Raw genomic sequence first — 22,411 nt, forward strand, 5'->3', positions numbered from 1 at the left:
CACACACAGACTTGAACAATGCTAGATCTACTGGAATTAACAGCGGGATGTTTAGTGACAGTTTCTCTGTTTCTGCAGTTAATCTTGGAACCAGTTACCAAAAAAACACAAATCCTCCAGCACTGTCCTGCTCGCTTCTCATTTTGAAGTCAGGGGAGGGAGTTGAGGGTGCTCTCCCACACCGCTCTAAAGGGCCCCGCATACAGCAGGACAGATCCCTGACAGACAGACAGACAGCTACTTCTGCATGGCGCTGTGAGCCACAGGACACTGAATCAGTCTGTACGATATGTTAGTTCTTACAAAGGAAAAATGAAGAGGGAGAACAGAGAACACACACACACACACACACACACACACACACACCCACACACCCACACACACACACACACACACACACACACACACACACACACACACACACACACACACACAGCACAAACACACCCAGCACAAACACACCCAACATACACACACACACGTACCCACACACACACGCACAGGTAGATTTATCAGCTGGTCATTGATCAAGAGACACAGAACAACCCCTGCCCCCCACCAGGGGGCAGCGGCTCTAGACTTGTACGGAGTGTCATGGAGGACCAGTCCGCGATGGCTTCCTACAGGTGGTCAGTCCCAGGATTAAATCCGCTCACATTTCAGCGGGACTCGTGCTACAGTTCCAGGCCAGCTTGCCGGTGCCGCTCTGGCCCGCCGCCGTTCTGAAACGAAAAGGGGAAAAATGGGTCGGTTCACTTCGTTCAGCACACCAGCCCGATTTTCATATTGAAACTTGTGTTTTTTTTTTTTTTTTCTTTGTGGGGTATTTTTAAAGATGACAGTGTAACCTGGGGAGGTGCTTTTCTCCAAAGCAGGTTATGAAAAAAACATGAACAGCGTATTTTATCTGGGGAATATTGCAAAATACCTCCCGCCAACGCATAGCCTCACTTCAACCGTGAGGCCACAAGCCAGGAGTCCTGATCTCCGCCCCATACATCAGCCCAGCACCTGACACACACCACACCACAGCCACAGCTGTCCACGTGATATTTGACATGATGATGTTTTCAGTGGCATCCCCTCCATTCGATTACCCACTCCACCTTTGACCCCCCTCACAGCCCACCATTTCCCTGACAGTCCACTCATCTTTGCCCTTTGACCCCTCTCATACCCCACCATCTCGATGAGAGCCCACTCACATTTTCCCTTTGACCCCTCTCACACCCCACCATCTCCTGACAGTCCACTCACCTTTGCCCTTTGACCCCTCTCACACCCCACCATCTCCCTGACAGTCCACTCACCTTTGCCCTTTGACCCCTCTCACGTTTCACCCTCTGCATCAGCACGGATATTCTGCACACGCACCCGCTATTCGCCTCCCCAGTGCTTCACACTGACAGCTCCGTCTGCCGTCGCTAAGGCTGTGAGCATTCTGACCCACTCGCTCGATAAGAAGGTTCTGGAACAGCCGAGGGCTAAACCAGAACACCCAGCAGCTAGCAGAGCGACGCAAACAGCACTAGAAAACTCCTGTTACCATCTGCAACCTACTAGAGGAGGAGGTCTGGAGGACAGAGGGAACGCGGGGGCTGAATATCGGGGTCATGATATAGAGTATCTTTGCTGTCGCCATCTGCTCACCATTGACCTTTGACCCCCGTGCTCCTCCTCTGCTGGGCCAGGTTGTAGATCTCCTGCAGCTGTTTCTTCTGGTCTTCGCTGAGGGGCGCGGTGAGCGTCTGGTACCACGCCATGTCTGTGTTCTGGACCCCTGAAGATACGACAGCACTAAACGTCAATCAGAACCTCTCACTCAACCAATCAGCCTGCACTACACTGCAGTCTACATGCTCACATGCAGGGCAGCAGCATGATGTAGTGGTAAGGAGCAGGTCTTGTGACCGAAAGGTTGCGCCCCCCCGCCACAGAAGCACATCCGCTCAGTGAGAGAGCTGTGGGCCCCTCAGGGCAGGGGGACAGACACCTCTCAGCCTAAACACTGTGATTTGGGGTGTGTTAATGCAGGCTTAATCCAACACCACCTGATGTCTCTCTGCGGAGCCTCTGCTACAACCCTAACAAGCAGCCACCGTCTCCCCACCCCTCCACAGCACACTGCATGTGTAGAGAACAACCAGAGACTACCAACAAACAAAATTTTTTAAAAATCCAATCAAAGAGTATGAAGAAATTACCAACAAATACATAGCCTGAGGCATTATGACTAGAGCCAATCAAAACACTGATTCGGGTGCTCCAGTAATCACATCCTCAGGGCAGCAGTGTAACACAGAGGTGAAGAGCAGGGCTCGTAACCAGAAGGCTGCTGGTTCAATTCCCCGCTGGGGCACTGCTGATTGTGCTTTGGACAAGGTATTTAACCCAGAATTGTCTCTGTAAATTTCCAGTTGTATAAATGGAAAACATGTAAAAACTGTAACCTATGTCAGTCTCTCTGAATAAAAGTGTCTACTAAATGACAATAATGTAATGTTTCCACTTTTTTCTTCCACTGAAAGGTGGATTTGTGAGTGTAGCAGTGAGCCACCCTAAGCACTGCTGCAGTTAAATTCTGGTCGGTTCCGGTGTGTTCGGGTCTGGGCTGGCCTGCGAAGCGAATGGACTGAGAGTGAAACATACTCAGCAGGGCAGAAGTGAAGAACTGGTACTCGTCCTCCCCATTGTCATAGTCCAGTGGGGTGCTGTACTCCTCCAGCGGGGTCCCCTCCAGACCTTCCTCGTCCCAGTAGTCTTCGTCGTCCTCGTCGTCGCCCTCCTCGTCCTGCCCCCCCGGCACGCTGGGCGTCTCCTGCATGGCATGCTGGTTCTCGTTCACCTCGTCTTCCTCGCTGGGGATCTCCTCTGTGGGGGAGAGACACGGCAGGCTCACACTCAAACAGCTGTCACTTTCCGTTACATAAGGCCACTTCTTCCATCCTTACTAAGGGCCTACAGCGACCACCTCAAACCACATTATGGCCACTTTTGGAGCTCGTATCTGAAGAAAGTTTATTTCCACTGGTTTATGCTTTCCTCATCCACATCTGCTGCGATAAATGGGGGTTACATGTAGTACCACAATGTGTTTTGGATTCTGTGATCGAGTGACTATATGGTATGGTAGTATACTTGGCTTCCCTTGTCTGGTGAGGTTGCACAGGTTAACCTGTGGTAGGGCTTGAACAGTGTTATGCTCACACTCACTGGTCTGGAACTGCTGTCAGACTAATCTGACACTGTTGCTCATTCACTGGCTGTGGTTTTAGGAAGCTCTGGTTTTACGAGGCTAGAAGAACTCAGCGGAGGCCCCTCAGCAAACCTAGGCTTCAGCATCAAGATCACACCACCGAAACACTTTCTGTTACAACAGTGCCAGCCTTAAGTGCTTCTCCAGTGTGTGCGGTTGCTGCACATTACAGACAGATCAAGCCTTCTTTAAAGCTCCGTTTATACCCTCGGTTTCCATCCATTAAGAAACTCAGACACTCCGCCAATTGTCAGGTTGCTGCGGATACAGAAAGCCTCACTCTTAAAGCTTGGAGCCATCTGGAGGTCAGTTCAGACACACCAGAACCCGGATGGGCGCGCGCCACGGACCAAAATAACCCGGCCTTCACTTCCTGACCACCGGCACGCCATGCCGCTAGGGAAATCGCTCTCTCAAGCCTCAGTGCTTCCCGCATGCCAGAGAGGAAACCAAGCGCTAATTCCAGCAGCGGGAGGCGTGGTCCGAAGGCTTCCCTCGTGAGGGGCGATCGGAGCCTCCCGCACCCCCCTGAGCCAGAGTGACGTCCCGGAATCGATTCACTGCAGACGAGACGACGCTTTCTTTACGGCAGAAGACACAGCGTTCATGCTCCTCCGCAGCCCGGTTCTGCGGCTTCCAGCGAAGCCCAGTCTAGCGTGTGATCGAATTAAATTCCCTTTACCTGCAATAGGTTTTCCCCCGAAACAGTCAAAGTCAGTAGAGGAAAGACGGAGATTAAAAACACATCTTTGTATAGGTTCTCGGTTCAGTGATGCGTTCGGTTTCCTCCCACATCACTCCCGAAATGTAGGCCAGAGTTGAGCGAAATAATGCATCTCACGCTACAGGCTGTGCGTCACATTCAATTCCCTCCTGACAGTTTGAATTTTAGTAATTACTTGCCATTGAAATATAGTGGGTTTTGCACGGTTAATCGCTGCTGATTGACCCTATAACTGAAGACTAAATCCCCTTCAATTTCCACATGGAGAGTGTCTCCCAGCAGGAAGCTACACATGAGAATAACCGAAACTCAGATGTGAGGCTCCTCTGTCCATGTTTATGGAGTGACTGGGGTGTGGGGCACAGAACAGCTTAGTGGTGTTATGGGTTAGAACATTTTCTGTAACTGCAAAATATCCTACTTCAACCTTTGCAGGGACCACCCGGGGTGGGTGGTTGGGGGGGGGTTGTTTCACCCTTGATTATCAATGCCTGCGCGCACTTCATTCTCAGACTTTATTCTCAGTTTGAGGAAAAGCGAAGTGACACAGTCCCCCTCACCATTCTCCTCCTCCTCAGAGACGGGCCTCTTGGCCAGGATGTCCGGCTTGTTCAGGACCCGGCAGGCATAGACGTGCTTGAGGCCCAGGAAAAGGAGCAGGATGGAGGGCACGATCTGGGCCGCCACGCCCTCCACAGCAGCCGGCCGGCTGGGCAGCTCCATCAGCACGCTCAGCCCAATGATGCACATCTTCCGGTCATGAAGCCTGCAGGGAGAGAGAAGAGCGTTCACACGGAAGGTCATCATTGACAGAGAGACCCAATCACAGCACAAGACTGATGGAGAGAGAGCAGCACTCAGAGGTCACAGGTTAACAGAGCACAGCACTGTCACAAGAAAATTCCTGACACATTAAGACAGGTCTTCAGTCTGTCCTCAGGACAGATCTCATTCAGTGGGCTGAGTTAATCATTTATGGTACCGTGCGTAAATATTCTCACATTGGGTGAGAGATCTCATCTCCCCTTCTCAACCCTCACATTTGGCCCTATTGTCTCTGAGCTACAGCTCCCCCTAGCTGCAAAAGCGGGCATGCCACTGAACATGTCACTTGCGTTTGGAGAGCTGACCCCACCCCCCACCCCCCCAAATGCCGCCTACCAAGTAAGTCCAGCGGCTCCCAGGGGACATTGTTAGGAAGGCTCGGAAGCTTTTTATTGACTGAAAACACAGAGGGGCCGTGGACCGCAGCCTTCGTCAGGGAGACGGAGAAGAACGAGGGAAACACTGGAGCTCCTAACAAGATCTCCTGAGTGCTGCTGGTAGGCAGTGCCATTAGGAGGCTTACTGCACTTGGCTGAGCTTGTGGTGCTGCTGGATGCGTGTCTCAATGGACCTCCGAGTCTGGATGGGATCTTTCCGTATCTGTAATGACCAATATTTGCTGCCTCTCTCATTACTCTCTGCTTTCTATTTCAGGTCATCTCACTGTAGGGCAGCTGTGTGCATGATCGCTTTACAAGCCCAATCAATTTTCGGTTTTGGTAAAGAGCGCATGTTCATTTTTAGGCTAATTTTTATGCCCCGTACCCTGTACGACATCTTCTGACAGGACATGGGAAATGCATTTAGGAAATGTATAGATGTACATGTGTACAAGGAAAGTGATCAGACCAATTAAACCAGAAGAATTTGTTGCACCAAAAACAGGTCTGATAAAATCTATGTCTAAGAGCGGGTTTTTTTTTTTTTTACCTCTACTCTGCTGAAGACAGTGAGTGCTGGACTGCCACGGTGCTTGGGGTGAGTCTAATTAGTTGGCATAAAACACTGGCACGATACAAGTGCTTCCTTTAATTGGCCGCCGCAGGTAGTAAGTGATATGACATTTGAAACTCAGCAGTGACTGTGAATAAATAGCGAACTGTTACTGAAGACTGATGTGCTTAAACCGTGTTATCAGACTCCAGTCCCAGAGGCTTGTACGCATGCTAGTTCTTATACCAGCCAATTCCCCCTGTTTAATCAGTCCAATTAGTATATTACTGCTGCAGCTTTCATTTCCCATGATACAATGAGTATTTCTTCAATATTTATCCAACACAGGCTCAATAATGAACTTTGACATATACAAATCATAAATAATTGGAAACAGTAAATAAGTGCATTAAATGAGTAAGAACCACAGTTGCACACATGGCCCTTTTTACAATCTGTATAAAGCTGTACCAGCATCCCCAATAGAGAAAACCTCCAACGGGTGTCCCTCAGAGGGGCAGTAGTCAGTACTGTCTGCTCACTGCTCATAACACACTGAAGGGCCTCATTTCCTGTACGTCAGGGTCCCTGCCACTCTCTCACTGCAACTCCCTGTATGGGGGCCTGTACGTGTAAATCCTGGCGAGTTGTTTACCATTATTACATTACTAATTTATTGCCACTTAGCAGATGCACTTATCCAGGGCATCAATGCATCAATTACAATTACAGTTTTTTACAATGTTATCCATTTATATAGCTGGATATTTACTGAGGCAATTGTGAGTTAAGGACCTTGCCCAAGGGTACAGCAGCAGTGCTCCAGTGGGTAATCAAATCAGCCACCTTTCGAGTACGAGTTCTGTTCCTTAACCACTGTGCTACACTGCCACCCCATGGGACATCAGTCCTGGGGATTGACTTCGCATGCTGGTTTTTACGAGAGCTCAGCTCTCAGTTCCTTTGGGTTTATACAGCTGTTAACTGGATATGCCTCTGGATTTGGCTCTACTGAATGTCATTTGTGAGAAGGCCCGAAGAGGACGACCTACCCCTGAAAGAACTCTGTGTGATCCAAACCAGATGAGCTGGGTAGCAAAGTGTTTGGTGCAGGGGATGGAATACAGGAGCAGGAAAGCGAAGTGCCGACAGTGACCTACCCCAGGAAGAACTCGGTGTCGTTCATCCACTGGTTGATGAACTGCGCTGTGATTGGCTCAGGGCTCTGGGGGAAACGGATGCTCTCCAGGGTGTGGAGCAGCAGGGAGGGGCTGTAGTACAGGGCGGCGATGGCCACCTGCAGGCACATGGTCCTCAGCTCGCTCGACTTCACGCCCCGCGTCAACCGCTCCAGAACCGCCTCCACAAACAGCGGGATGCACTGACCGCAACAGAGAGAGAGAACCGTGATCACCCTTACTGAGATCACTGACCACAACAAAGAGAGAGAACCGTGATCACCCTTACTGAGATCACTGACCGCAACAAAGAGAGAACCGTGATCACCCTTACTGAGACTACTGACCCCAACAAAGAGAGAGAACCGTGATCACCCTTACTGAGATCACTGACCCCAGCAAAGAGAGAGAACCGTGATCACCCTTACTGAGACAAACAAGGGAAGAGCACACTGCCTGTAAGGGAGAACCATGCTCATCCTTTCTATCCTTACTGATGTCACTGATTCACTGACCACTACAAAGATAAAGCAAACAGTCAGTCTGGGAGAACTGCAACCACTCTGACTGGAAAAAAGTGATCATTTCACAAGATACTAGAGGTACAATCTCTTTACCTCTACTGCATTCTGCAGTGCAAAGTATGCATCTTTCTAAGGCTGCCTTCAAAATAAGTTCATACTACAGGAGGAGAAGGCTAAGGCTAGTAAGAAAACAGTGGTCGGAAGAAGCAACGGACTTAATAACTGGAGTTATTAAACTGCAACAAGCATCACTGCACCAACACTTCCCAGCATCCTCTGCTCATACCTGGTCAATGCCCCGCCCTCTGCACTGAAGGATGATCACCTCCAGCAGCTTGGCAGCGTGGCACTCCGCGTCCTCACCCGCGTCACTGGTCAGGACCTGCAGGGTCCGGGCACCGAGGTCAGGGGTCAGGGGTCAAGGGGCAGGCGACCGAGTCATTACGCCGATCGCCACGATGACTCACCTTCTTACACATGGTGTAAATGACCTCCAGGTGCTTGGGGTTGGAGAGCAGGGTGTCTGTGTCCACCGTCACGTAGTTGTGCAAAAGAGGCATCATGTCTGCAAGGAGGAAGATGACCACCGCTGTCATCATCTCTTACATTCTGAAACTCCTCTGCCGCTTCACCAAAAAGGCCCAGAATGATATTTCATTGATCGTTTGTGCAGCCATGGGAACTTGTTACCATGTTGCTAAATAAAGATGAAAAGCAAAATTTGCATTTTATTTATTTTTTTGATTGGTTTTGTTTTCTTCTCCTTTGGATTCTGGGCTGCTCCATATTCTAATCAAACACTTTTTTCCTCCTCCTTGTGACTGCATTCCTTTGAAGTAAATGTCAGCCATTGGCTACAGCTCTTTGAATACTGCAGCAGCTTTGTGTCAGTAGGAATGTTTCACACAATGCAAACTGCCTGTTGCTAGACTACAATTACACACATTTCTTCTTCTTTCACATGCCTCATAACCCTGTACAATTGTGTAAAACCGATATACCTATAAGTTAATACTACTGTGGTCCGTACAGGTGTGCAAAACCAGCACACCTGTGAGGTAATTGCACTATACACTGCCTAGGTGTGTACAACCTGGATACCCATGTAAGATTATAGTGCTTCTAACTTCTGACCAGACGTGGTTCAGAATCAGAGAACTGTTAACCTGATGGCCTTATTATCATAGTTACAAAGGAAGCTCCACACCTTGGTGCCATGCTACAGTTGGAGCCAAGAGCAATCGATTAAGGCAGGCAGCAGCCATCAAGTCTAGCATACAACCGGGAGTGGGCAATTGGCAACCATCACCACACAAAGACGCGGTCAGCATCAAAGGATCCCGCTTTGCATTGGGAACACAGGTTGATGCTGCAACAGTGTAAAACCTATTGTTTGTTGCCATTTGTCTCATGGTATAAAAGGCCGATCACGGTAACAGTTCTCTGAGTTAAAGCTTCGCAGGCAGAGATGCTGCCGGATTCCATCGCCGAATAAAGCTTTTTCTCCAAGCGCGCTTTTGGTCCGGTTCGTTTACTTTTAAAATTAGAACAAAATCCAACACCCATGAGGTATTTTTACTGTAGCCTCTACAGGTGTGTACAATCTGGATACCCATGAGGTAATTTCACTGTAGCCTGTACACATGTGTAAAACCTGGATACCCATAAGGCAGTACTATTGTAACCTGTTACAGGTGCGACTCTCAAGCACCTGTGAAGTAATCAAAGCAGTCGTGCTGGAAGACGTCATACAGAACCCCCAGGAGCTGCCACATCTGGGGAGATATGGTCTGGCAGGTGAGTCCAAAGGCCAGGGACAGGATCTCCTCGTAGAACTCTGGGGACAGAGACAGACAGGTGAGAACAGCCCTCCGCCTGACCCGAGCCATCCACGTGGCCGAAGACACCCGTTACAGACAGAGCCATGCTGAAGTGGGCTCTGGGACAGCTCTGGGAGCATCAGCTGGGGCCACTGGAAAGGGTGCCCGAATTTTCCCCTCATGAACTGAAACTCTGATTCCTTCTTCTCAACCTGATAAAGCTGCTAAACCCAGCATGTAAATCATCACACTAATCCTTTATTTAATGCAAAGATTAACTTCGTCTGGACAAGAAGTTTTGGATACTCTTTAATTAAGAAATGGCGAGCTTAGTTGGGCCGAATGGCCTGTTCTTGTCATAATATGTTCTTATGTTCTTATGTTCTAAGAACAGAATGAACAAAAATTCTACTGATGTATACAAGTGAAAGAGAAGGGTTTTTTAAAAAATCATTATACAGAGACTCAACAAAAAGCACATCTTAACACACAGACAAGTGCACACACACATAAGCTTTCACACCTCTAAAAATCAGGAGACTAGGATGGAAAATTCACTGTTTCGCAGGGGCAAAGTTCTGAAAACCAGAAAGAGCATCTGCAGGGAAAGGGTCATGTTATAGGCGGCACTTCACACATCTCCGTTCACGTGTGAGCAGAGCGTTGGGGATGGACTGACGCGCAGCGTTCATTAAAAACGTGCTTCTGCACCACACCCCGGGAGCACTGAATCCACTGCTCATGGGGGGTAAAAGGAGCTGCTCACAGACTGTCAGTGAGCACATCTCTGTGCTGTCAGCACGGCTGTCGCTACCGTGGCTGAACCTGGCCATTAAACACTGCATGCACACACACGCAGGCACGCACACACACACGCACGCACACACAGCACCAGTACCTGTGATAGGTTTTTGCAGAACCAAGCCAATCACCTGGAGACAGATTCCCTCCAGCTGCTGAGTAATCTGAGGACAAGAGAGAGGAGAATCATATGACCCACCCAAACACACAGAGCACAGCGAGCACATCAACACTGCAAACACACACACACACGCATACACACACACACACAAAGTACATACACACAGACATTGCATTACATTACTGACATTTAGCAAACGCTCTTATCCAGAGTGACTTTCAAAGGTCACAAGTTCTACATGTTATCCATTTACACAGCTGGATATTCACTGAGGCAGTTCTGTGTATAACAGCAGTGCCCAGCTGGGAATCGAACGGGCAACCTTTTGGTTATGAGCCTTGCTCATTACCACTATGCTACACTGCCGACACAGCACAGACACAGCACAGGTACAGACACACGATGATGATGTCATCAGTGAGGAGGAGAGAGTTGTGGGGCTGAGGAGGACTGAACTCCGGAGCGTGTGTGTGTGTGTGTGTGTGAGGTCAGGGAGAGCCATGCGGACGCCACACCTCTTTGTGGTCCTCCATGACGGTGAGGATGGTGTCGATGGTGCTGAGGATGCCCAGAGCCATCACGGTTTTGTCCTCGCTCTCCTCGTACTCCTCGCTCTGCAGGACCTTACTGAAGATCTCCGCCTGCAGGGAGGAAGGGCCCACAGGGTTTCACACTGCCTGTTACACTCTACACAACACAGGCTGACACACTTCCAGTTAACTCCCAGGGTCATGTTTTTACTGTCTAGCTCCAGTATAAATTATTTGACTTCGTGACCAATTGACATTGGGATGACAAGCATGATCTTGAGTCTCAGAAGGCTTCAGCAGGGTGGAACGCTCTGCCATCAGAGAAGAGGCTTTGAAGCTTCATAGTAGAAACGCCTAGAAGAGAAGGTCCCCCCCAGACCCTCACTTCAGAGTACCCATTAACCCTTACTGTGGGGGGGGTGAATGCCACCCATTAACCCTGACTGTAATGCAAGCTCCACCCATTGACCCTGACTGAAAGGTCAACCGTGTCCATTAACCCTAACTTTGCAGTGTACTTCGCCATTAACTCTAACTGTATCAGGACACCTCCTCAGTCTACATGACAAATCAATTGCTGATCTGAAACACCCGTGCTGTCTATTCTCAATCTCAAAAGCAAAACAGTTTCTTTGTTCTCAAAGGATGAAATGGACATTAATCACTCTTCTTCTGATCTTTCGTTCTGAAACTTTCATATCTACAACATGAAAAAAATGTTTATATGTAAATAGCCTTGAGAGGAAGACTAGACAAGAAAGGCTTATTTTCATTAGATCTGTCCCATTCTAATCCACAGATGAAACTGAATATATTTACTCATGAAAAGTGACTCTATTCTTTTAATCACAAATCAGCTTTGGCATCTGTTCCCATTATTTTCAAAGGCGAAATTCTGCGTTTCCCCAGAAACTGCATAAAAATTAATTCTCTGAAAAAACACAAGAAACATACACAGAACTCAGATCTCTGCTTTGAAGGAGAAGTTTTTCACGACAGTCGCAAGGGCACTGTTTTGACCGCTATAAAGCCCATCTGTCAGACCAAACCAGTCACATAGTCCCTTTACCCTCTTTGCCATTATCTCTAACGGCTACACTGCCATTACTGTGTCCCAGTCAGATGAGGAAGGAAGAAGTAGCCTGGAATTCAAACAGTGAAACAGTGAACAGGCAAACAATGAAAACTTCCAGCCAGCTAGAGACGAGTTCACGGCCTTTGCAGTGACTGACTTTGCTTGGATAATTTAAACTCTTTTAATTTCACTACATATGTTTGCTCACAATAAACTCTATTCATAAATTTTTCCAAACTCCATTCTTGTTGCCACTATCCATGGCAAAATCAACAGATTACTGCTGCAAGCTGTTTACCAGCATGAGAGAGGTTGGGCAGGGGAAAGGACTGACCTTTGACCTCTTAACAGACCCAAGTCCTCATCCCCCTAGAGAAGGTGTACCCCTGTCTCAGTGGAGATAGCCACACACACACACACACACACACACACACACACACACACACACACACACACATTCATGATCCAAGCCCAAACTAACCTGGGCATTAAACAAAAAGACTGTAATTAAGTGCTGGGTTTGTGAAGTCTTCATCAATTGAGCGAGCAGTAGATCACAGAGTGGAGACACATTTAAACCAATCAGGGGTTCACCGACAGAGCGAGCAATTCATCCCGATTACCCTGGGCACATAACAAGCAGCACAGCAACTCCAATCACTGGGACTGAAGCCTGAGGCGGGGGGAAGGGAGGGGCGTGGGGGGGGCCGTTAGCCACACTGCTGTTACAGCTACATACAGTACAAATTGGTCCCTTGGGCTCAGCACACTGTTCAAAGTAAATGCTACATTCCAGCAAAGAGTATCACTATTTCTCGGGCTGGATTCCAGCTGGCTTCCTCTCCCCCCTTCCCCCCTGTGTTAAATGATTACTCCCTACTGTGTCCAATCTCACGGGCGGCTAGGGAGGCACAGGAGGACACAGCAACAGGTGTCCAACCTCCACAGCATGCTCTGGCATCACTAACACCTCTCCTGAACAGACACTAAAGATACACACAATATGACACAGTAATACTCAATCAGATAATGGGGTATGTGAGCTGCTATCACGATCAGAACCTTTCTGCTGAAATAGAGTAGAAGCCCTAATTAATAGTTATTAAATTACTACACATTATTATATTATTAATAAAATAATTGTGTTACATTCCAGATGTTTGTAACGTAAGCTGGTACAAAGCTTAATGCTGACATTTTCAGGTCGGCTGTCTGGTGCACTCCTGCCACCTGCTCGTACAGGGCAACCTTGAGACTATAATGAAGTCACTGTCATAAGTGTCAATGGCACTGCGCATTGCAGACACATCCTATACTGCGCTCAGGTCTCTTAGGGGAGAAGGAGAGGGCCGTCTGAGGCCACTGAGTCATACCAGGTTCCTCGTCATGTCGATGGCGATGACGGCCACCTCCTCGTTGTACTCGCAGATCATCTTCTGAATGACGCTGGTGAGGTCGTCGTTCTCGGTCTCCTTGACGACGTGGAGCAGCTCCTGCATCACGGGGCGAATGTGGGGCCTGATGTAGCCCTTGGCTGGAGGCACACGCAGACAGACACAGGCAGGCAGGTTACCCATGCGCTCGTCTCAGAGTGGGACAAAGCACAGAGACCTCTGCATCTTCTCACTGAATCCCAGTGAGGTGCAGTGTGTGTGCGTGTGTGTATATGCGTGCATGTGTACGACTGACAGGCACATAGGTATAATTTTAGGTGCAGGTTCAGGTGTGGTTGTAAGCAGGTGTAGTTCTATGTAGCTGTAGTTTTACATGCGGTTGCGGTTATAGGCAGATGTAATTCTAAGTGCAGCCGTAGGTATGTGTAGGTAGGAACTCTGTGTAGGCAGGGAAGTGCATGCGGAGTTCTCCGGTGGCAGTGACCTTGCTCCTGGTTGGTGACGAGGGTCTGCAGGGCGATGGCCGCCTCCACTTTGACCGGCATCTCCTTGTCGTTGACGAGGTTCTGCCTGACCAGCTCCACGGCGTTGCGCAGAACCAGCTCATTATGGAACTGCAGCGGACTGAACGAATGCAGCACCCAGCAGGACTGGGGACAGAGGGGCACAGAAACCCCAAAACATCAGAAACCCCATGTTCCTCCTCTCACACCCAACCGACCCAACGTGTGGGACGTGTGACCCAGCACGCAAGGGGGAAGCACATCAGTCTCTCACCACGTGAGGGTGCAGAACAGCCAGCACACAGGAGCGCCCCCTGGTGGAGCGGAGGATAAAGCAAGAGGAAGAGAGAGAGGCGTGCAGACAGATTGAAGGAAAGGAGTGGAGAGAGAATTTCACAGCCTTTGTACACTCACAGTTAGGGTGTGCAAGGCCCAACAGCACTGTGGGTAGAGCATAACAGGGAAGACCATGTTAAATGTCCCTCTCTACCACCCACACTCAGCTGTGTACCAGCAGATTATGCTGTTAAATAAAGAGGGACATTTACTATCTTCAAAAGTCATCAGAGTGCTACCTTCCTAGGGTTTCTGATCTTTGTACCGTACAATATCTATCCACAACATCAAAATGCTTGACAGTCGCACACGTCCTAGGAAAACAGGTACATAGCCCACACACTCCGAAGCAGCCCAGTACATAATGCATATTCAAGTCCACACCTGAACACACAATAATGAAATACTATGAAATGAAATGACAACAAATATTTTTACACTACAGGACCTTTAAGCACCTGGCTAAGCAAACCCAGTGTGAAGCAAAAAAAAACATGTCATCAAAATTCAGCAGCACTTCACTGGGGTTTCAGGCCCGTGATCAACAGCTTCCTGAGGGTTAAAACAAAGCTCCCATGACGCCATGCAGCTGACTTACCCTGGCTCTGAGATACCCCAGGTTGGAATTCAGCAACGGGAACACATAGTTTTGTAACATCAGCTCCATCTGGTCCTTGTAGACCCGCTTCTGTAATATGAGAAAAGGCACGGTAAGAAAAACATCAAACAGAACAAACACCGGTAACCTTAAAACAGATATGGCTGTGATACAGCAATTTTCTGCCGAAGTTGTTCTGTCGCTGAACACATATTCCACCCTAAATCAAAGTCAATAAAACCCCTTCTTTTTCCTTACAGATATTTATTCAAGTTAATACGATTTCTTATTCCAGCTTCGGTGTAAGGTAACAATAAGTTAAAATTTCTCTAATGCAGTGCACAAAGGTATGTTATAATGTGGGAAGCAGTGTGGTGTAGTGGTATGAAGCAGTAACCAAAAGTTTTCCAGTTTGATTCCCCCCTGGGGCACTGCTGTTGTACCCTTGGGCAAGGTACTTAACCCACAACTGGCTCAGTAAATATCCAGCTGTATAAATGGATAAAAACTAAAACCTGTATGTAAGTTGCTCTGGATAAGAGCATCTGCAAATGACAATAATGCAATGTAGTAAGCATGTTGGACCTTGAGTAGGAGGTCTGCCAGTGAGCCTATGACATGCAGTGCTCCATCCTTCCTTCGGGGGTCAGCGTTGGGGTCCATCAGGATCTGGTGGCAGAACTCCATCATCTTGGGCAGGACCTGGTGGGGTGCAGATGTAACCATGTTGTTCTGGTGACACAGAGGCCAGGCGAATGGCCGGTTCTGATTAGCTGCCAGTTCCGACCGGCTGCCGGGTTTAGATTGGCTGCCTCACCTCCTTTCTCATCCTGGCCGCTTTGCACAGCAGGCGCTGGGCAGCGGTGGTGGGGAGGGCGTGGTCATCATAGATGTCTGAAACACAACCCGCAAGACTGCTTCAGACAAGCACCACCCAGCTCCGTAACTCTACATGTGCAAAAATCTCCTTAACATTTAATGAAGTCTCACTGACCTCTTGATCACATTCTTCCAACATCAGCCTAGGTGCTACAGGCTACAGTCAGACTGCAGACAAATGTTGCCTCAGTTGATATTTTTTTCCCTTATATGTGAGCCAGTTTGGATGTTTTTAGAAGAGTGTCAACAGCAAAAAAAAAAAAAAAAAAAAAAAAACACCAGGGACGGCGCATCTTTTCAATTCCGATGTGACGTGACAGATGTGATCCCCTGATAACCGGGTCATTTCAGGACACAGATCTGTCCACGCTGAAACTGGATTATGGGTCGCTTTCAAAAATAAACATGAACAGCCAGACAAGAAAAACCAGATCTGAGCAGTACAGCCTGCGGTCTGAACGCCGAAACAATTTATAACAGCCAATAGGAGGTAGGCTGGGACTTGAATCAGACGGAATCACTCCCAATCAGAGCTCACTCTCTCAACACGGGAGACGGAAACTGAGCCGATCATTGGCTTGGTGGAGACCGGGGCCCTTTGAGACTCACTGAACTTCATGCGGATGTACTCGTAAGGGTCCTCCTGCCACAGCTTCTCGTCCTCGTCTTTATAGCACATGAGGGGGAAGATGACCTCCTCGCTGATAGTCTGTGGGGACAGAGACGGGAGCAGAACACAAATGGCATATACTATGCAGCAACCACTTCCTCTACACCACTGATTCTCAATCCTGCTCCTGGGGCCCCCTTGCTCTGCACGTTCTCCATCTTTCCCTGCTCTACCTGACTGAACTCATCAGTGGCACTTTTGATTAGCTGAGCACACCTGATTTAATCAAGAGCATGTTAGTCATTTCAATCAGGCGTGTTTGGAGCAAAGATAGATAGAAGATATGCAGGACAGGGGGGCTCCAGGAGTAGGATTGAGAAACACTGCTCTACACTATGTGTAGTAGTGTGTGGGACACGTGATATTACATTCATGTTCCAATGTGATACATAAAGCAATCGCCATCTCTCACCTGTGTGTTTGAGGCAAACATGCATTAAATACTCAGGACTGCTGATCTGTATATGTTACCCTGGGGTATGTGAAATAGTCATTATCTGAATACCTAACCTGCTTGTGCCAAACTGAAGTATGTCAAATAGTCAGTATCTGAATCGCTAAACTGCATGTGTTACACTGGGGTTTGTAAAATCTGAATCTCTAACCTGCATGTGCGGCTTCATCTGCTTCCAGGTGAGGGAGTGTGACACGCCCTGGTTCAGGTAGTTCAGCGCCTCCTGCAGGACGTGGGGGGTGACGTACGCTTTCTGTCTGTGCTGGTCCACCACCTTCAGCAGAACCTGACAGAGCGGAAAGACAGAGCATACCCCAGTCATCAGCGTCTCCACTCCCATAGTGTAACACAGCCTGAGACCTCCAAAAGAGATGCCCTGGACACAAAGACAGCTGAACAGGCATTAAAGACTAAGCATGATATTAAATACATTTAATAGAAAACATATTAGAGATCCAATCATACGCTTCCACATGTTATCATAAGGTTGCTTCAGCAAAAGAAGCATTCTGGGTAGGATTGCTGTGTGGTAACTGTTACCTCAGAGACGAACAACTGACTGAGGCATGCCTGAAAAGCAAACTGCACTTCAATTAAATAACACCACCAAATGGGTGACAGCCAGAGCTTTGTAATAATTCCAGCTTCATCACGACGACTGACTACCTTTCCCAACACTGCATTTCGCTGTAAGGCAAAGTAACATTCATCTTGGAATGATGCAGTCAACAATTTCTTCTCCAAAACTAATATGAAGCGGGGTATTTGAGTGGGCATATGTGAGCTTGTTAGCAGTGATCCAATCATTGCGTGACTCAGTGCAATCTCAGACCATATAGGAGCATTTCTCCAGATACTGTGACATGAGCAGGCACACTGTGTAACGGATGACGACAGTCAGGACGACTACGAGACACATATGCACACGTGTACACACACACACACACACACAGTCAATCTCTTCCTACCTGCTGGATCCCCACTGCAAATGTCTTCAGAAAGAAGTCTGCGAACTCGAAATATTCCTTCGTCACGTTGCCTGGGCTTCCGTATCTATGACACATGCACATAAATCTGAAATTAACTGAAGGAGAAAAAATACGGGACACAGAACTCAGTTTCCCACAATGCTCCCTGGCTCCCTCCCCTGTACCTCTCGAACAGCCTGGTGAGGATGTGCAGTGCCCACTTCTTACACTTCCACCACACCAGCTCCGGCCGGTCATCCTCGTCCACTTCCAGTGTCTCCTAGCAACCACACACAGCCTCAGCACATCAGTCAGGTCCACCCACTGGCTCACTACTGACACAGCTTGAATGGCTATACATTACTCATCTACACAGCCCTTTTCACGCAGTGACCAACCTCTGCATCTTCATATTCAGTGCTGAGAGTGTGTAACAGGTGCGGGATCTGGTATGGGCTGCTGTGTGACAGTTCTGCAGTGAGCAACAACACCCTAATTTCACTGCACTCCAGAGGTACCACAGGTGCCCCACAGAGGTCTGAAAGGTTGCGTATGGTCCCGACGGAAGCCGGCTCTTACAGGGGGAATGTCCCGGTCCACGACAGCTCTCAGGATCTCCATCCACTGGGTCAGAATAGTGTTGTTGATCAGCTGGAGGGGGAGGGAGTACTGGAAGGAAAGAAGCAATACATGTGAGCCACCTAGGGAGTCAGGGTGTATGTTTCCTGTTAACAAACACCGCTCTCACAACACCACTGCAGCAACTTAGCAATGCTAACGTTACACTATCACTGCTAATGCGCCTCACAATCATTACTGTCGTCCCTCAAGTCAGTACTCACTACATTACAGTACATTCATTTAGCAGACGCTCTTACCCAATGCGACTTCCAGCACAAGAGAACAGAAGTGTATCCATTCAAGGTGAATGCGCAACAGTGTCAGACCTGGCTAACAACACTCCCAGACCAGTGAGTGTCAGCACAACACTATTCAAGCCCTACCCTATCTCACCTTGTGTAACCTGACTAGACAGCCAAGAAAGTAAGGGAAGCCAAGTACGCACAATGCCGTACATCAGTCGTTATACACCATACTCGAACATACTCATTTTAGCATAGAGGAGCGCTGACACGGCCCAGTGCCCCTCGCTGGCGCCCCGCCTCACCTGCACCGGCGTCTCACCTGCACGAGCGCGTGGAAGATCTTGAGGATCTGTTTCTGGATGAGCACGGAGAATACGGTGGCGTCTGGCAGCAGCTGGGTGACCTGCTGCTGGATCCGGGGCAGGAAGACCTGCATGGCAGCCAGGAGGGGATCCCTCTCCTCTGCCTTCTTATACCTGAGACCAGGAGGGGACAGGACAGCAAACCAGACACAGCGGAGGTCAGCGGCAGCCACTGTTCAAATCTGACACAGCGTCAGCCACCCACAACGAGCACTCGAAACGAGTAGTGAGACCACTGTAATTAAAGCCGAAATTCAAACTCAAGACTACTTAATCAGTACGACAGGTAAAAAGAACAGTACTGACAGAGCTGTATTTAAACTGACATCTTCTGGTAGAACTGTCGTATATTAAAGCAAACAGAAAAGGGAGCTAAATTATAGACAAGAACTGCTGCTTAAAACACATTCAGACCATCACCTGCTCAGACTTCCACTGCTACGTGGGCTTCAAACTGCATTGTTTGCTGGAAAAAGGCCAAAAGCATGGGTCCCCAGCAGGGACAAACAGTACGTACTCATAGGTCTTGACCAGCTGGTAGAGAGCGAGCAGGCTGCCATACCAGCTGGCAGTGTTCTGAGACTGCAGGTACAGGCCGATCTTGTCCACAATGGCGGTCCAGCGGCCAGGGAAGTCGTGCTTGATGATGGCGCGGAGGCAGACCGTCAGCTGAGCCCTGTCAATCACGGCACACACAGGGAGCGTGAGCATCACCAGAGCCTCTTAAAAGGGCCACACCTGCCACGCTTGCACTGCGCTTACTCAGTGACTCAGAAGTTTCTTGTTTCCACTTTAAGACACAGCATCTACGGGTAATCTGACGATTTCTTACAGCAAAGACAAAATCTTTTGGATTACTGTCACTGTACAGTTACGATACTCTATTGCCAACCCTTGTTCTGCAGCAATCAAAAGTAGTGCTGGCTTTCTGCTTCTGGCTTTTCCATAGTAACACTGCTCAAAAGCCCTTTTTCTCCCTAGAACTGGCCTCTACAATCCAAGCGTAATCCTCTCACGGTAACTTTGATGCAGGGAGACAGGACTCACCGGATGGACTCCGGACACTGGATGATGCTCTCCACGATGTTGTCTCTGATCTGCTGTCTGTCATTCTCGTGGATGTTGAAAGGGAACACAACCTCTCCCAGGGACGGCTCCCGATCCTGCCAGTACTGGCACACCATGTTCTTCAAATATATGGCAGCTGGGCGCACAGTGATGACACCGTAATGAGTCAACTGCTTAGCATTCCGGAACACTGAGGACTCATGTGTCTGATACATTACACGCAATCTGCAATACATTCTTCTGCCGACTCTGAGACCTCACTAAAGTGCATAACACTAGCACCCCCCACAGGCTTTGAAAATATGGAAAGAGATGCAGAGCAATCTGTGTTCAAAGCAGTGTATTCAGGACTGCAGAGTACAGTGGATAATCCTTAATTTCTCACCTGCCTGTCGCACGGGGAACTCCACCTGATCTGAGACGATGATCTTCAGCAAGGTGGGGGCAAAGTTGATGATCTTGTAGGACTGAAAGATATACAATAAAAAAAGAAAATGAGGTGTATGAATGACTAGGTACATGTACAACCAACTCAGCCAATACACACTACACAATACACAGCTCCTCACCCACTCAGACAATCACATGTGACCTGTTCTATGATGCAACAGAGATCTCACAGACTGAACCAGAATACTGCGGTTTAGTCATTCCAGAGAGGCGATGACATGAGCAGTGAGCATAAGACATCAGCCTCCATCTTTCAGTACTTACTTGCACCATCCCCTCAAGCTTACTGTGGCTGAAGTTAGAGTACTACATGAGCCATCTCTATTCCAGTTAAGGATCACAAGGGGAACTGTGACAAGCCAAGTATAGCTCTCAACTTTGACTGCTGTCATCACCTAAGGACATGTAACAGGTCAGCTTCTACCCTGCTGCTGCTGCTAGCACAGGGCCTGGGTGCTATACCAGCACGCCTGCCTCAATCCCAGCAAAAGCAGGTTCCATTCACGGCAACACAGCTGGGACCGTGCAAATGTGCTCAAGGGAGGTGACGTCAAGAGCCAGCGCTTGCGGAGCACTTTCGCTCGAGCTCCACAGCTCGGCCCCGGGATTTCAGCTCCGTTTCGTGGCGCGCTGCCTGTTGAATACGCGCCGGCGTTCGTATAGTTCAGAGCAAGATTACACTCGGTTGCATCATGGAGGCCGATGCACCGTACTACTGCGCTGATATCAGAACAGGCATATGCGTAGCTGATTAATTCACTCCAGCCCAGCTCATAAAGCGCCAGCTGCTATCCATCAAGATGACAACGACAGAAACAACCATGCTTATGAATGCTCATAACTCTCATGAATATGCACATCGATGCAATTCTTCTACACTGTATTGTACGCGTTGTAGCGATATTTAGAATATTATGCAGATCATTTAAAACATATAAAATGTGGATAAACCAATCAGTGTTTGGTCTCTTTGTGTACGTCGAACACGTACCACTCTAGATAAGGAAATGATGCAGAGACAAATAAAACAATTAAATTCTATCAAAAATGTACATATGCATGGCATACATGAAAGTGACGTGTAAACAACAAACAACAATCACGCCATGTACAATAAAAATCACAGCTCTATCTGGCGACTCCGAAACTCTACGTCAAAACTTTCTTTGTGCATAAACGTTATATGAAGCGTGCGTGTTGCGATTTCAATGGCAAAAAAAGCCGCGGTCGTTTTGCTGGTGGAACGTCAAAGCAAATTACGAAAAGGTGCATGAAATGTTGGATTTCGTTTATCAACGCCGCTGCCTCCCTGATCTCTGATTTGTCGCGAGTTTTATAATCCCCTGTTGTGCCAGCAAATGAAAGGCCCGAGACTGCAGATAGCTGGCAATAACGCCATCTGACATCAAACGAGTCGGAGGAGCGGCGAAGCGATTGGAACCGTACTCATGATCTCGGAGGTCAGGCCTTCCAGTTCACACCGGGGACCACGATGACCCCCTTTCTCTGGATGGGGAAACCCGTTCCTCCCCGAAAACAATAACAGCAAAGTTACTCCACGGATAGAGCCAGCCTGGCCACTGACCTGATTGAGTTCATTCTCCGCCGCTATCCTTAGGCTAGGGTCTAATGTTCCCTTTAGCGCCTGGATTATCCTGTTGGGATCCATCGGTTCGTCAGTGTAACGGGAAACTGTTTCTTGAGACAATTATTATTTTCGCTGTTGGGGAGCCAGCCACTGTCTCTGGCAGCCCTGCCCCATTTTACCGGTAATCAGCAGGCGGCGGTCGCAAATCTCTGGAAACAGAAACGGTTTACGGCAGCGCAGGGTTATTGAGGAAAGCTGATTTCCCTCGAGCTGATTCATGTTGTACGGAATGTAGCCACAGCTGCGGTCAAAGCGGCAGAGCAAGCTTGTGTTTCTGCAGCTTGAAAGTGCAGGATGTAGAGCTGGGCATTTTGACAGCATTTACTGAACCGAATCGTTTCGTTCAGTTCATTACGAAGACCCCCCCCCCCGGAACGTAAATCAGTAATTCATTACAGTGCGCATGTGCAAGTAAACGCAATAAATAA

The 22,411-nt window shown here is 48.5% G+C and overlaps 1 protein-coding gene across 1 annotated transcript; it reads right to left on the reverse strand.

Annotated features, from left to right (window-relative positions):
* Positions 1 to 489: 489 nt before the first annotated feature.
* On the reverse strand, positions 490 to 22,098 carry ipo8 (importin 8). Its single transcript, XM_036518220.1, has 25 exons — positions 21,921 to 22,098; positions 20,271 to 20,352; positions 19,865 to 20,021; positions 19,335 to 19,493; positions 18,775 to 18,931; positions 18,169 to 18,258; positions 17,775 to 17,869; positions 17,590 to 17,674; positions 16,773 to 16,907; positions 16,107 to 16,206; positions 15,436 to 15,512; positions 15,204 to 15,320; positions 14,619 to 14,708; positions 13,666 to 13,831; positions 13,161 to 13,321; positions 10,698 to 10,823; positions 10,159 to 10,225; positions 9,152 to 9,277; positions 7,908 to 8,005; positions 7,727 to 7,822; positions 6,899 to 7,119; positions 4,541 to 4,746; positions 2,650 to 2,871; positions 1,651 to 1,780; positions 490 to 722 (listed from the first exon to the last, which is right to left on the reverse strand). Coding segments are annotated over exons 1-25 (3,048 nt in total). The 5' UTR covers positions 22,005 to 22,098; the 3' UTR covers positions 490 to 721.
* Between the last annotated feature and the right edge of the window lie 313 nt (positions 22,099 to 22,411).

The sequence above is a fragment of the Megalops cyprinoides genome, chromosome 23, assembly GCF_013368585.1.
Source record: "Megalops cyprinoides isolate fMegCyp1 chromosome 23, fMegCyp1.pri, whole genome shotgun sequence".
Taxonomy (NCBI): domain Eukaryota; kingdom Metazoa; phylum Chordata; class Actinopteri; order Elopiformes; family Megalopidae; genus Megalops; species Megalops cyprinoides.